The sequence below is a fragment of the Alosa alosa genome, chromosome 3 (genome assembly GCF_017589495.1).
Source record: "Alosa alosa isolate M-15738 ecotype Scorff River chromosome 3, AALO_Geno_1.1, whole genome shotgun sequence".
Lineage (NCBI taxonomy): Eukaryota > Metazoa > Chordata > Actinopteri > Clupeiformes > Clupeidae > Alosa > Alosa alosa.
In genome coordinates, this window is record NC_063191.1 from 18,843,086 (window position 1) to 18,856,993 (window position 13,908).

The window sequence follows — 13,908 nt, forward strand, 5'->3', positions numbered from 1 at the left end:
GCCAATGATTTTATTAGTGAAAAAAATTGGATTTTCTGGTTGAAACCTGGCTGAAACTTTTTTTTTTTTTACCATTTTTCTATCAATCAAAGATCATATTTTCAAAGGTACGGTCCACATCATCACTTTTGAAAAGGGCTAAGTCATCCTGAACATGTATACTTGTTTAGATCTTGAGAAGTGCTTTTTTCCTCTCACCTCTGAACTAGTAGGTTGGGCCAGAAAGGGCTGGGCTACCATCAATCACCACAGGGGCTGATAGCATGCACAGGATTAACTACCTTTGCTCTGCTCCACTACCGTAATGTGTCAGAGGTGTCAGAAATAATGCAAAACCTTCACCTTCAGAAGAGTGAAGCATATACAAGTCTCTGGAATAAAGGTATTCCTCAAGGTATAGGCATATTCTCAGAGATGTACACACAGATGCCTCGACTCTCAGACCCACGTGTTTCTGAATGACATTTCCATATTTTTCCTGAACCTGTCTTTCTATACTTAAACACACCCCTTTCACAGATTACGTAAGCGTCTCCAAAGGTAAATACATAAACACACCCAGTCTGATCTCCACATTGTTCAGATTTCTGCATGGCTGCTGCACAGATATCCAGCAGGAGAGATTTCTCCAGGCTGCTGATAGCTCTCTTCTGCGTGGGTTCTGCTCAGGGTGGGAAATTGTTAGTGATACCAGCAGATGGCAGCCACTGGACCGGCATGAAGCCCCTGGTGGAGGAACTGGGGAGGAGAGGCAACCAGGTGCTGGTCGTGATCCCAGAGGCCAGTCTTAGCATGGGCCCCTCAGAGCACACCACCACCCTCACCTTTCCTGTACCATACACCAAGGAGAGTATGAAAGACACCCTTGGACAAAACCTGGGTAAATTCATGAGCATGGACATCTCAACCTCTGTAGCAAAGTTACAGCAACACTGGATGACCTTAGTCAAGCTGAGTAATTTCACCATGATGACTTGTGAAAGCTTGCTGTACAACAAGGAGCTGATGCAGACCCTACGGGATTATGACTTTGATGCTCTCCTCACAGATGGGTTTTCGCCAGTAGGAATCATCACTGGAGCTTATCTGGATATTCCCTCCATCTACACGCATGGTTTTTACCCATGTCCCCTTGACATTATCGCCACACGGTGTCCTAGTCCTGTTTCATACGTGCCACGCCGTTTCACACACTTCAGCAATCGTATGAACTTGTGGGAGAGGACTATTAATCTGCTTAGGTCCTTGCTGGAGCCTTCAGCCTGCAGTCGTTTTTACCTTCATGCAGACAAGGTGGCCTCAGACTTCCTGCAGAGAGAGACATCCATTGTGGAGCTGGCGAGCAATGCAGCACTGTGGTTTATGTACTATGACTTTACCTTCGAGTTCCCCATGCCTTTGATGCCCAACATGATCATGATTGGTGGGATGCAAGCAGGAAAGTCTAACCCCCTGCCACAGGTGTGTTTGCTGTTTTTAGTTTATTTTGATTAGATTAATGATTAGGGGTCCAAGCAGTGTAGCTGCTGGAAGTGTTTCGGTTTTGCTCTCATCAATATTTAGGCTAAAAGTATCTGGGTAGCATAAACCATCTGCGCCAAAGGCATCATAATTCACATGTGGGTTGGAAACTTCATCTGCTAAAGGAAGAAGAAATTACACACATTGGCCTCAAGGTGGCGCTGTAATATGTTTACAGATATTTAAAAACAATTTGGCTTATGGTCAAAATTCTGTTCTTCTGATTTGTCAAGTCTTCTGTATCTTTGCTAATCAGATAGCCTGGGAATACTCATACAAACCTTTGGCAAATTCGGAATTTGCTCTGCAGGTCCGTCTGGCCGATGTCCGTAAAACATGGGCACGCAAATACAATCTTAAATTTGGTATGGATGTGTATTTCTTTGGATTTGAGTAAACAACTGCATTTAAAACCTTTGTTTATGAGATTGCTACACTTCTGAAACTATTTGGTGATTATTTTAATGCACCAATTTAAGTTTAATTTCACTGCTAGTTACGCCCCCTGCTGGAAGTCAATTAACATTTGGCAGACCCTGTATTACTATTGAGGCCTGTGGGCTAACCAGGCTACTAATCAGACATTACAAAAATGGAAGTAGAAGTAAAATGATCTGGTCTAAGGGCATTCATTCTATTTATTCCAAATTTGGCATGCATCATCTATACATGCATTATCATGTTGTATAATATTAATATGGCTTGGTTGTTTATTGGCTTGGTTGTTATAGTACCCAACTAATAGCACAAGGAATCACTTCTGTGTATAACTGAAATTATTATTGTCAGGGTTTAGGATTTTTGTCTTAGTGTTTATAGTGTCTTGGCTTCTGGCCTTTCAGTTTGTAGAGCGGTTTGTTCACTTCCCAAGTGCTTGTGTTGGCCTTCTTGTTCTTGTGTATTTCCTGGTCTGTCATTTGGTTTACTTCCTGTCCCTGTGTCTTAGTTCCTGTCAACCATGTGCTCCTTTGTTTATTTTGCCAGTCTTGCTGAGTTGTCTGATTGTAGGTCTGTTGGACCTGGTTCTTGTGTCTATTGGGTACCTTGTTGCTCTTGCCATATCAAGCCCCTGTCTCCGTAGTTTTCCTTGCTTGGTCATTGTGTGTTGTCATGTTGGTGCTCTCTTCATGTCTTCATGTTTCTCGAATAAGATTCTTTTGAGTTTAGGCAGAGACTTTCTAATGAGAGTCACATCACAGCACTCAAAAAATCCTCCATAGAAATGCATGGGGATAGTTTGTAATGCCAATGGCGTTACTACACATATCACACCCCTTCCTCGGCAAAACGTCGACATGTGAATACATTGAGCCAATCATATGGTGTGTTGTGAAGACATTGTGCCAATCATGTGTTGTGATCTTGCCGCTGGAGCAAGATTGGTGTCGTGAAGCCTTGCACACGCGCATTTCTGCCAAAATGGATGCCCGACGAGTGCCCAAAAAGCGTTGCCATATGGCCGCCGAGTGGAGGGACTTGCCTAAAAGGACTTTAGTTTAGGCCTAATCTGTACAACATTGTGACGCTCGATGGTGTTTTATGCCCCCAATATCGTCTTCCAGGCAGCGCTGCCACCGCCAACTTAAAGAAGCCCTATGCAAGTCTGGTTATTCCTTCGCTGTTTCTGGGTTTTTGCTGGATTTTCGCTCGCATTTTTCACGACATAGCTCCCCCTGCAGCTTCGGTAGCAAGTGACTGCTAGCTAAACCCCCACTAGCTAGCGAGCTAGCCATCAAGAAACCAAGCTAAACACATACAGGGCTCACAATAAAACGGTCGAGCAAACACATTGTTCAAGACACTATCAAACCACATTACAAAAACGAAGTTCACCCAAGGGTAGGCTACTTACAATTTCAACAGCAAACAATCTGACTACATTTTCGAGGCACAATTAGATACTTCCGCTGAGTCACATCCGGATTTACCCGGTCCGGGTTCAGAAAGTTGCATATTCGGTTTTTCCATGGAGAAGCGATAAGGGGAGAAGAAGCACCCACCAAACAACCCAAAAAGTGTTGTAGAACCATCAGAACGACTCTCAACCTGCATAATTAAGGTCATTTTTGCTAAAATTGTTGCATAGGGCTCCTTTAACCCTAAGCTGTTTTTAGGGCATTTTCACTACCTTTATTCATAGGGATTTATTCTGGTCATTGTAAGTGCCACACACACATATTATATATTGGTTTTTTTTTTTTTCAGCAGAGTCTAGGCTATCCAGATCATTTCATGTATTAGTACTAGCATTGATTTGATGATTTTTAAAGAATTAAAATATAAAAAGCGTATTATAAAAATTATTATATTTTGACATGTATCTCACCACAGCAAGCTCATAGCTCTACATGCATTTCATGTGTGTGTAGGGCAGACTGTCCTGAATCGGGCAATATAATTGCCATGTTGGAGGGATACTCTGGGGCTGAGCAATTTACAGAAATATGTGGTGTGTGATTTACAGAAATAAATGCCATTTTTTATTTAGTGATGAAAAATGACCTTTCTGCGCTCCATATCTGTGACACGAACTGATCTGACCTGTGCGTGCCTATGGTGTATGCCCTCATAATGATTCTCAACTTTTTACTTTGCCATGAACAAAGTAAAGGCAAAAAAGGTGTTTCTTTGTTGAACAAATTGGGATGCAATGTGAACCTTGAATTGGATGTCATGCAGGAATTTGCTAGGATGTCAAAACCAGATTATGAACATGCTTTGCCATAGAGAAACACACGATAGCGTTGTATTATAAACATGCTTTGCCACAAAAACAGACAAAAACGTGGGGTAAGTCCAGCTATATGAAGTTATTATTTTGCTGTCACTTCGTCTGTTTCATAACCCAGAAGGACTTGGTATCAAATGATAGCTCTGTGTCTCCTCTTTCATCTGACATGCGTGTCATATCTATCCGATCACGGGTTCGCGAGTAATTCAAACGAGAGTAATGGGTGTGCAGGTGAACGCAGAGAAGTATAGACTGTAAATATGATGCAATTTGATTTAATTTCATGATTTTTTTTTATTTTCATACTTGATCGTATAGACAAGTGTGTAGTCTCTTTGGAAAGCCCCACTTCTGCTCTGTCATGCAATGAAGGTTTCATCTCGCTGCGATGAATAATTCGGAGCAATGTAACAGAGAAGAAAGGGTGTGTTTTTTGACGCAGGGTAGTGGGATTAATATCAAGGTCACATGTAACCTGACCCTAGCCAGATGAATGTCGTTCCGCTTAGCTCCACCTAGCTTCACTCACATCCATCTGGGACTTCTTCCATTGAGAGTGATTTCTCCAACCAACTTTATGGTTTAGTCAATCAGGACACAGGGCGGGAGTTTCATAGATGTGACATAGCGTAGAAGCGACTGTGAGTCTGTTATTAGCGTCACGGGTTGGCTTTGATGTGAGTGGTTGAAGTAGCACGTCAATAGATGACGGACAAGTGGCTTATTCAATCATATGCAAGCATTTTTTGATTAGGCCCAGCCTTCTGAAGCAACACTTCAATGGATCGGTTCCAGATGGATGAGTGGAGCTAGGCGGAGCGAAATTCATCTGGCTATTGCCAGGTTAGGTCACATGGGGCCTTCCATGTAATACAGTGTTTATGCCATGTCTCCCTGGTGTAGTGAAACTAGTCAATGGTATGTTAAGCAAGACAAGAGACAAGGGCTGCTGTCACTCCACTAAGTATTTGCACACTAGCCTGGCGAGTCAGACCCACATTAAAATGTAGGGTCTGGGCACTCACTGTTCGCAGTGCTCAGTCCGAGGGGCGGGATAATCAGTTGTCTTTCAAATTCCCTCTGCACGCAATAGGACGCAATAGGGTATTTGTTTTCAAGTAGCAGGGAATTCAAGCCAAACCGTTGCAGCTCTGCCATCAATCATTATGTTAAGCCCACCAAACGACTCTATACACGATTTCAAATGCCTGATTAAGTTTCGATTTCTGGAGCTCACAAGCCAACGGAGAGTTGCTAGACTAGCCCTGGCAGCCGCTAGGGGCGCGTCTAGATTTCTAGGCTATTTGCACACAGGTTCAACTGTACAATAGCCCAGCCCAGACAATGTTATAGCCTTCTGCATTTGTAATTCTTATATTTCTTTATTGACTTGTCAGATCTTTACACCAGAATTACACATGTTCACAATGACAAACACAATCTCCAAAACTCAGCATCAACCATTATCCAGGTGAAAGTAAAATTAAGTTAAATGGGCTTTTAGTGATGCTGGATGGAGTCATGTTTCTTGATGTTTATGCTTCTTTGAAGACACTTTTGTCCAAAGCAACTTATATTACATCTGAACCAAACACCAAATAAAACACACTAGACCGGGAGTTCATCCTTCCCTTTAGTGCTCCCCAAGACATTCCACTGAGTGTTTTGTTATGGTTTGGGGGACAGACTCACTTGACTTTCTTTGTTTCTGGATCATGAGGAGATATTCGTGATAAAAAGTATTATGTTAGTAATTGCTTAGAATTGCTTACAGTACCTTTAAGTGAGCTTGATACAGGATTTCCTTTCACTGCTGGACTTGTCATTCCTATTCCCATGCTTTGGCAGAGTAAGAGCTCTAGTCACACATAAATGGCTCACTATCATGAGACAATAAGTGTGTAGCCATTATAACTTCCATTGTTTAAAACAGTCTCCATCTCTCACCATTAACTTTCACCCGCGGTCAAATACAGTAGGCTAGATCACTAAATTCCACTCCAGAATAGTGGATAATGTAATCGTGTGGATCAAACAGCCTTTGTTCATACTTGGTACAGACCATTGTCATCTGATAATTAATCTGAAAAGATGCAAAGTCCAGCCCAGAGTAAAGTAAACACACCTCACAGTGAGTGAACTCCTGAGTCACTGGTAGGTGGCACAAAATGTGTACAGAGAACGAATTGTCCTTGTACAAATTATTGTATTCTAACAAAACGCAAAAGGGAGTATTAGTATAATTAGGAAATTACCAAAGCCTACGTTTAAAAATGAACAGCACAGGGCATAGCATCAAGACCTAATGTAGTTGCAAGATACTTGCTCTATTTTAAAGCCTTGATTCAGACCTGGTCCAGACCACTTTTTTCATGTTTCTTACCTCGTGATTAACCTGAGAAGAGGCCCACTGAAAAGTAAACACACCTCACAGTAAACTCCTCAATGTGGGCCTCTCCACTAGAGAACACTTATTTTGCCCAGCCACACCTGCACAGTTCAGAGTTCTCCATGGCTGCGTTGTATTCCACGAGGAGAGCTTTCACCAGGCTGCTGATAGCTGATAGCTCTCTTCTGCGTGGGTTCTGCTCAGGGTGGGAAACTGTTAGTGATACCAGCAGATGGCAGCCACTGGACAGCATCACTTTCACCAGCATGCAGGTGAAGGGCTGTGAGAGTCTGCTGGGTCATTCCACGTCAATTCAACCAGGGCCCACGCACTTAGGTCTCAAAAAATTCTGAAAAAATTACCAGGTGTACCTATGTTAACCAGGAGACACACTGTAAAATTACTCTTATGTAAGATCAATACTTTCCAAGATACAGACAGTTTTACAGGGGGAGGGGGGTGTCGATTTTGTTCGGGCTCTTTTTTTTGTCCAAGTTCACAAGCCCACAGCGCAAGAACTAAACCATGTAGGAGGCTCAAATTTTGCATGCTGGTACATAAATAGGAATAGTATGTAACAAAATCGTCACGTTTGGTCTGGATAATCCTGCATGGTCATAGCTGTCCCTCAAAAGTTGATACAAATTTTATTGGAGTTTTTGGCTGGGCTCTGTTTAAGCCTTCAGAGCCTACAAAGACATATTTGTACTCAACATAGGCTCTTGATTTATTTTCCTTACTGAGATAAGTAGAAACACTCTCACAAAAAGCAATGAACAGAAAATAAATTCCTTCAGGGTCTGAACAGCACATTTTCAGAGCACCTAAACACCTTGTGGGAATATACAAAGATTTTTTAAATATTTTTTTCTTTATTCTCCATGATGTTTTCTTTTTAAAAACACCAATTTGACTTGTCTTATGCAAATTTTTCTTTTTCACTTTCCACCCTGAACATGGGCAAAATGCACCATTGACATCAATATGTTTTGTATAGAGCTACCACAGGTGGCAACCACAGGTGTGCAGTGGTGACTCTATATAAAACATATTGATGTCAATGGGGCATTTTGCCCATGTTCAGGGTGGAAAAGAAAAAAGAAAAATTTGCATAAGAAAAACATATTTAAAAAATCTTTGTATATTCCCACAAGGTGTTTGGGTGCTCTGAAAATGATAACCAACATGATTTTTCAGACTTGTGAGGTCTGCTGTTCAGACCCTGAAGGGATTTATTTTCTGTTAATTGCTTTTTGTGAGAGTGTTTCTACTTATCTCAGTAAGGAAAATAAATCAAGAGTCTATGTTGAGTACAAATATGTCTTCTGAAGGCTTAAACAGAGCCCAGCCAAAAACTCCAATAAAATTTGTATCAACTTTGAGGGACAGCTATGACCATGCAGGATTATCCAGACCAAACGTGACGATTTTGTTACATACTATTCCTATTTATGTACCACCAAGCAAAATTTGAGCCTCCTACATGGTTTAGTTCTTGCGCTGTGGGCTTGTGAACTTTGACAAAAAAAAGAGCCTGAACAAAATCGACACCCCGCTCCCCCTGTAAAACTGGCTGTATCTTGGAAAGTATTGATCTTACATAAGAGTAATTTTACAGTGTGTCTCCTGGGTAACATAGGTACACCTGGTAATTTTTTCAGAATTTTTTGAGACCTAAGTGCGTGGGCCCTGGTTGAACTGACGTGGAATGACCCTGCTGTACGACCAGACACTCATGCAGCAGCTCCGCAGCGAAGGCTTTGAGCTCCTACTCACAGACCCCGTTTTGCCGTGCGGTTCCATCATAGAGGTGTCGTTTTTCGCTGCCTGCAGTCTACTTCCTGCATAGTATGCCCTGTGGCCTTGATTATAGTGCAGCCCAGTGTCCCTCGTCAGTGTCGTTTGTCCCTCGCTTTATGTCAGGATACACTGATGAATTTCCCTCAGAGGGTGAAGAACATGATTTTGACTGTGATGGAGTCATACAGTACCTTTGTCGTTTGCTTTATGCCAGTTTTGATGAGTTGTCCAGTAGGTATCTGGAGAAAGACATCACCTACAGGGAGATTTTGGGTCATGGGGCTATCTGGCTGATGCGGTATGACTTTACCTTTGAGTATCCGAAGCCACTAATGCCCAACCTGATCCATATAGGGGGAATTAACTGTGAGAATTCCTCTGCCTGCGGTATGTTCTTTTTATGCACAAGTGTCAAACAAAGTTTATAGCAGTTTACGGAGTTTTTATTTGGTGCAGAATTAGTAAGAAGACCAGCCAAAGGAGAATTCCTTTGTCATAAAAACATCTTGTTTTTCTCACAAGAAATGTATCAGCTCCTAACGAGATCTCAAATTTTCTCCTAAACCTTTCAAAATACCCTTTTTTTCTTCTCAATACTGTATTCTTATTGATAATTATTCCCCCTGGTCTTCGTGGTTTAACCATTTTTAAACAACTCACAAATGACCAACTGTGCTCCATATTGAGTAGTGGATGAACATCTTGAGATGCATGCTGTATCTTCTGATGATGTCTTTATGTTAACTTGTCAGTCAATAGTAAAAGTAAATAACTGTGTAGAACTGTTTTGTCGTTGACTGTGAGACCACGGTGAAGTTAGTTTCACTTTGCTTATGAGTTCAAATAATAGGTGAGTGCAGATGCATATGGCTATACTCTGCTAGTCACAAACAGGTTTTAGTAAAGCAAGGTTTAGTGGAATCCCTGTGTTCCATACACGGTCTCGCGTACAAGCAGATTCCTTCAAATGCACTGACTGTCAAAATACCAGTGCACAGTTGTAGTAGTAGTACTAGCAGTAGTTTGAAGTTGTGCTGCATGCTGTTAAAGGGAATGACAGATGTCACTATCATTGGTTCAAAGGATGTTACGCCCAAAACACACCCAAGACTGATTAAGAAACAGAATAAAAAACCCTTTTGAACAATGCGCCTGGTCTCTGATCACAAAATCACGCCCTTAAACACCCTTAAACTTTGCGTCTCTGACCATGCGTTTCCAATCGCTATAACAGAGCCCATTGTTTACAAAGTCAGTTTTACACTATTGGTTGTATTTGCCTCACCAAATGCTTAAGCTTTCCATGTCCTGCTTTCTTAATGCACTACGTTGTAGTGCTAGAGCACATTATCTTGTGCACATTCCCTTTGTTTAGGACATTTTGTAGACTTGGTAGCAAAGGGCCACTCTGTTTCCTCTGTTAAGGAACCTGTGATCTTGGGTTCCTGAGCAGTATCTATTTTGTGTTTCCATTTCAGGAGGTGGAGAAGTTTGTGAGTGGATCTGGTGAGCATGGCTTCGTGGTCTTCACCCTGGGCTCAATGGTGTCCCAGATGCCAGAGGACAAGGCCCGAGTGTTCTTTGAGGCATTTAGGCAGATTCCACAGAGGGTGAGCAACAAGCTCTTATTCTTCAAGGCTGTCCAGGATATTTTGGCCCCACTAATGCCAGGAAATCAAGATATTATTTATGAAAGAGAGACATATTAATATCAAACTGTTACAAACAAATGGTACCCTGCAAAGTATGCTTGAGTACTTAGATAGAAGGTCACTCTCCTTCTCATACTTAATGCTACTTCCTCCTAAGGTTTTGTGGAGATACACTGGACCTGTGCCTGAAAATGCCCCGGAGAATGTCAAACTCATGAAGTGGTTGCCTCAAAATGATCTCTTAGGTTTGTTGTATGCATTTGAGTTAATGCCTGTTTGATGGAAAACATTTTTGTTTGAAAACTAAAGCAAATAATTAGTTATTTCAGCTTTTCTATTCCCATAACTACACTCTTAAAACACTCAAGTTGTGTTGTTTTTAACAGATTTTGTGTAACAAATAAATAAGGAAACAAAATAAACTTTTGCTGTCCCTATCTGGACACAGAGATGTGTTAAAACAATGCAAGTTGTGTTGTTTTCAACACATTTGTTTTAAGAATGTAGTAATGCTTGTTTAATTAACTATACTGTGTCTGTGATTCCAGGTCACCCTTTGGCCAAGGCTTTCATCACACATGGAGGGTCTCATGGCATCTATGAGGGTATATGCAACGGGGTGCCCATGGTCATGCTGCCACTGTTTGGTGACCAAGCTGACAATGTTCAACGCATGGTTGCGCGTGGTGTTGCTGAGTCTTTGACCATTGCTGACGTGACCACAGCCAAACTTTTGGAAGCCCTCAACAAAGTCATTAATGACAAGAGGTATGGTGCATTTCATAATGGCCGTTCCAGAAACATCTTATTTCTCTGTTTGAAAGTGTGAATATGAATATGATCATGCAAAGTGCTGTTTCCTTCATTCTCCAGTTACAAGGCAAATATGATGAAGCTTTCAGCTGTGCACAACGATCGTCCGATTAAACCTCTTGACCTGGCCGTCTTCTGGACCGAGTTTGTCATGAGACACCAAGGAGCGGAGCACTTGCGCCCAGCTGCTCACGAGCTGAACTGGATCCAGTACCACAGCCTTGATGTGATCGCACTGCTGACAACCAGTGTGCTCATTGTTGTTCTCGTGACATTTAAAAGTTGTATGTTCTGTTTGAAGAAGTGCACACGAAACAAGACTAAACAAAAGAAAAACAAGCGAGAGTAGTTGAGGAGTTTTGTTTGTGAGTGAAGGTGAATGGCACTGGCAGAGGGAAAAAACACAGCCTACCTCCTTATTATAGCCTAGTGTGTTTGGAGAAACTATTTGAAAGTAAAAATATACAGGGAATTTCTGTAGCTAGTTATTTGGCTGTAAAGGGCCTAAGGTTTCTTCTAATCAATGAATGCTGTTGACAACGGGTGCATACATAGAAGACTTCATGTGTAGGCCTACTTCTGCTGTAAGTCAATCATTTCGACACAAATAGTCTATATGAAGAAAACTTGGTATGATGACAATAAAAAAAACTGACTACATTACCCATGAGCCTGTTGTTAACTTGTCTGTATGGAAGCCCAAGTCATATCCTCTGTAACTGCAAAAACAGCAGAGAATAGAGGGTTAGAGCAGTGTTGGGTGTAACGCGTTACAAAAGTAATGTAATTACTGTAATATATTGCTGTTTGCGGTAATGTGGTACTGTAAGGCATTACAAAAAAAAATTGGGTAATATTTTACTCGGTACAAACTTCAGTAACGCGTGTTACAATGTATTTAACCCGAAATTAAGTGGTGTTTTGTTTTGATACATATTTGCAAACACCACGCGAGAACAACAGAGAAGAAAAAATCCGTGCAAAATAGTAGAACGTTATCTCCTGATACTGGTTAAAGATGACTGTGGCTGCAGCAGACTCGCAGGCGGGCTCTATTTGCGGGATGGACATAAGCCTACGCTCATTATTTTCAGCTTGTCAGAGACAAGGCTATGAAGAACATAATAGTTAGTGCACTTTGCAAAACCGAAAGATCTTTCTATGCCTCGCGAAATAGCACAAGTAAGTTAATGAAACATCTAAAAGTGCCACGCTAATCTTTTTGATTCTTGATAAAACACAAACTATGCTGTTGTGCATGTCAGCTTTGTGCTGTGAACTTGAATTAAAGAGAACTAGATGTACCGCATAGCGGTTTTAAAATATGACCGCCCGCTCAGTCCTGTACATCCGTTCAACGAAAATAAATCACACTTCAATTTGTCTCCATATTTTACTCCATCCCCCACTCTTGAAACTTTTGTGTATGCTTGTTTGGCATGCCTGAGTGTGTGTGTGTGCGGCTGCACAGAAAGTACCCTACTGGTGCTGAAAAGGTGAATAGATTGTAGAATAGCCAAAGAAGATGTAGAATTGTTATAAAACCTTTAAAATCTCTAAACAATCACAAGTAGGGCAGTTCATCACAGTTCATCCATTGCAACTGGATTGATGAAAGGTCACTTACACCTGTAGGCTACATTGTATTTGGGAAAAGCAAAAGGTATCAGCATAATGTTATTTTTTTTATTTTTTTATGTATTTATAAACAAAAACATCTCTGTCAGTTCCATGCCGTTTTCAACAGCTATCAAAAACAAAGGTCATTTTTGGATGGATGGATTTTTTGTGAATGTTTCTTCTTCTACATAAGATTTTAGTCATCTTTAGTTCATGTAATACTTTTATTGTCAATGCACAAATTAAGTAACAGTAGTCTGAAACGTTATTGTTAATGCACAAATTAAGTAACAGTAGCCTATTCTGAAACGAAGTGCTGTTTTACATCTAACCAGTGGTGCAAATAACTGACATGTCCAAATGGGCCTTGATGAAATGCGCCGCTAGACTGTTCATACATTTTTAACGGGCCAAAGTTGAAGAGCTTTTGTCCGTTATTGTTAGTGCAAATATAGGCTGATTCATGTTCCCTTGCATTGTTTAACTGAGGTCCATGGCTAGTCTGGCTTTCATCAGACCAAGCTCAATCTTTTAAGAAATCAAAAATAAATAGCGGGCAGATCAGGCTGGGTTCACCCAGCCTAGTCCATAGGCACCCGATATTGTTTAATTTTCCCGATTGAGATATATACACGCTCTGGCTATTCTAAATGCAAAAAAATGCATCAGGGAGTTATGACAAAAAACGGTAACTAACAAACTAGATCCTAATAGAAAGTTGTTAGCTTCCTAAGCTACAGGTAGGATTATAAGGTAGGCCTATTGACAACATAAATTGTCAATAGGCTATGCTAGCGACACAAATAAAATCTCCTTTGAAACCAATGGCTTACGCCTTACAGTATCAAAGCGGACTTAAACTGTCATATCGCGGGCGAAAAGTTGTAATAACATTCACGCAGCTCCATGAGTCAAGGAAAGCGCAAATGAAGTAGCCACTTCTAAATGGGACCTACTACACAGTAGCTTAAGGTGTTTTGCTAAAACAGCCATAATGAAATGAAGGTGTCATTGTTTGGATACTTCACACACACGCAGCTTTTTAATTTCACAGACTACAACTACCAAGCTGTAATCAAAGCACATCGATTCCCCTCTCACACCCTGCACGACTTAAAACAAAATAAACAGGCGTCTCAGTCTCACGCATGTATAGGCAAAACTGCATCAGACCGGGTGTAACGTTGGTAAATCTTCCATTGCACAGAATGATTTTGTAGCACGTGCAATAAATGACAGTCGAAAGATACAAACAGTGCTGCTATACATTTGCTTGGTATAACCGCATTTATAATTTTCTACAAATGCAATAAATCAAATGCCTCCATCACTCAACCAACGCTAACGGTAACATTACCTAGGTCCTTATTGATATTACAAGA

The 13,908-nt window shown here is 41.1% G+C and overlaps 1 protein-coding gene across 1 annotated transcript; it reads left to right on the top strand.

The window, feature by feature from the left end:
• Positions 1 to 576: 576 nt before the first annotated feature.
• Positions 577 to 11,569, top strand: LOC125292675 (UDP-glucuronosyltransferase 1A1-like). The gene is made up of 5 exons (XM_048240079.1): positions 577 to 1,461; positions 9,920 to 10,051; positions 10,251 to 10,338; positions 10,642 to 10,861; positions 10,967 to 11,569. Exons 1-5 carry the CDS (start codon positions 592 to 594, stop codon positions 11,253 to 11,255), a joined length of 1,599 nt encoding a protein of 532 aa, XP_048096036.1. The 5' UTR covers positions 577 to 591; the 3' UTR covers positions 11,256 to 11,569.
• The last annotated feature ends 2,339 nt before the right edge of the window (positions 11,570 to 13,908 follow it).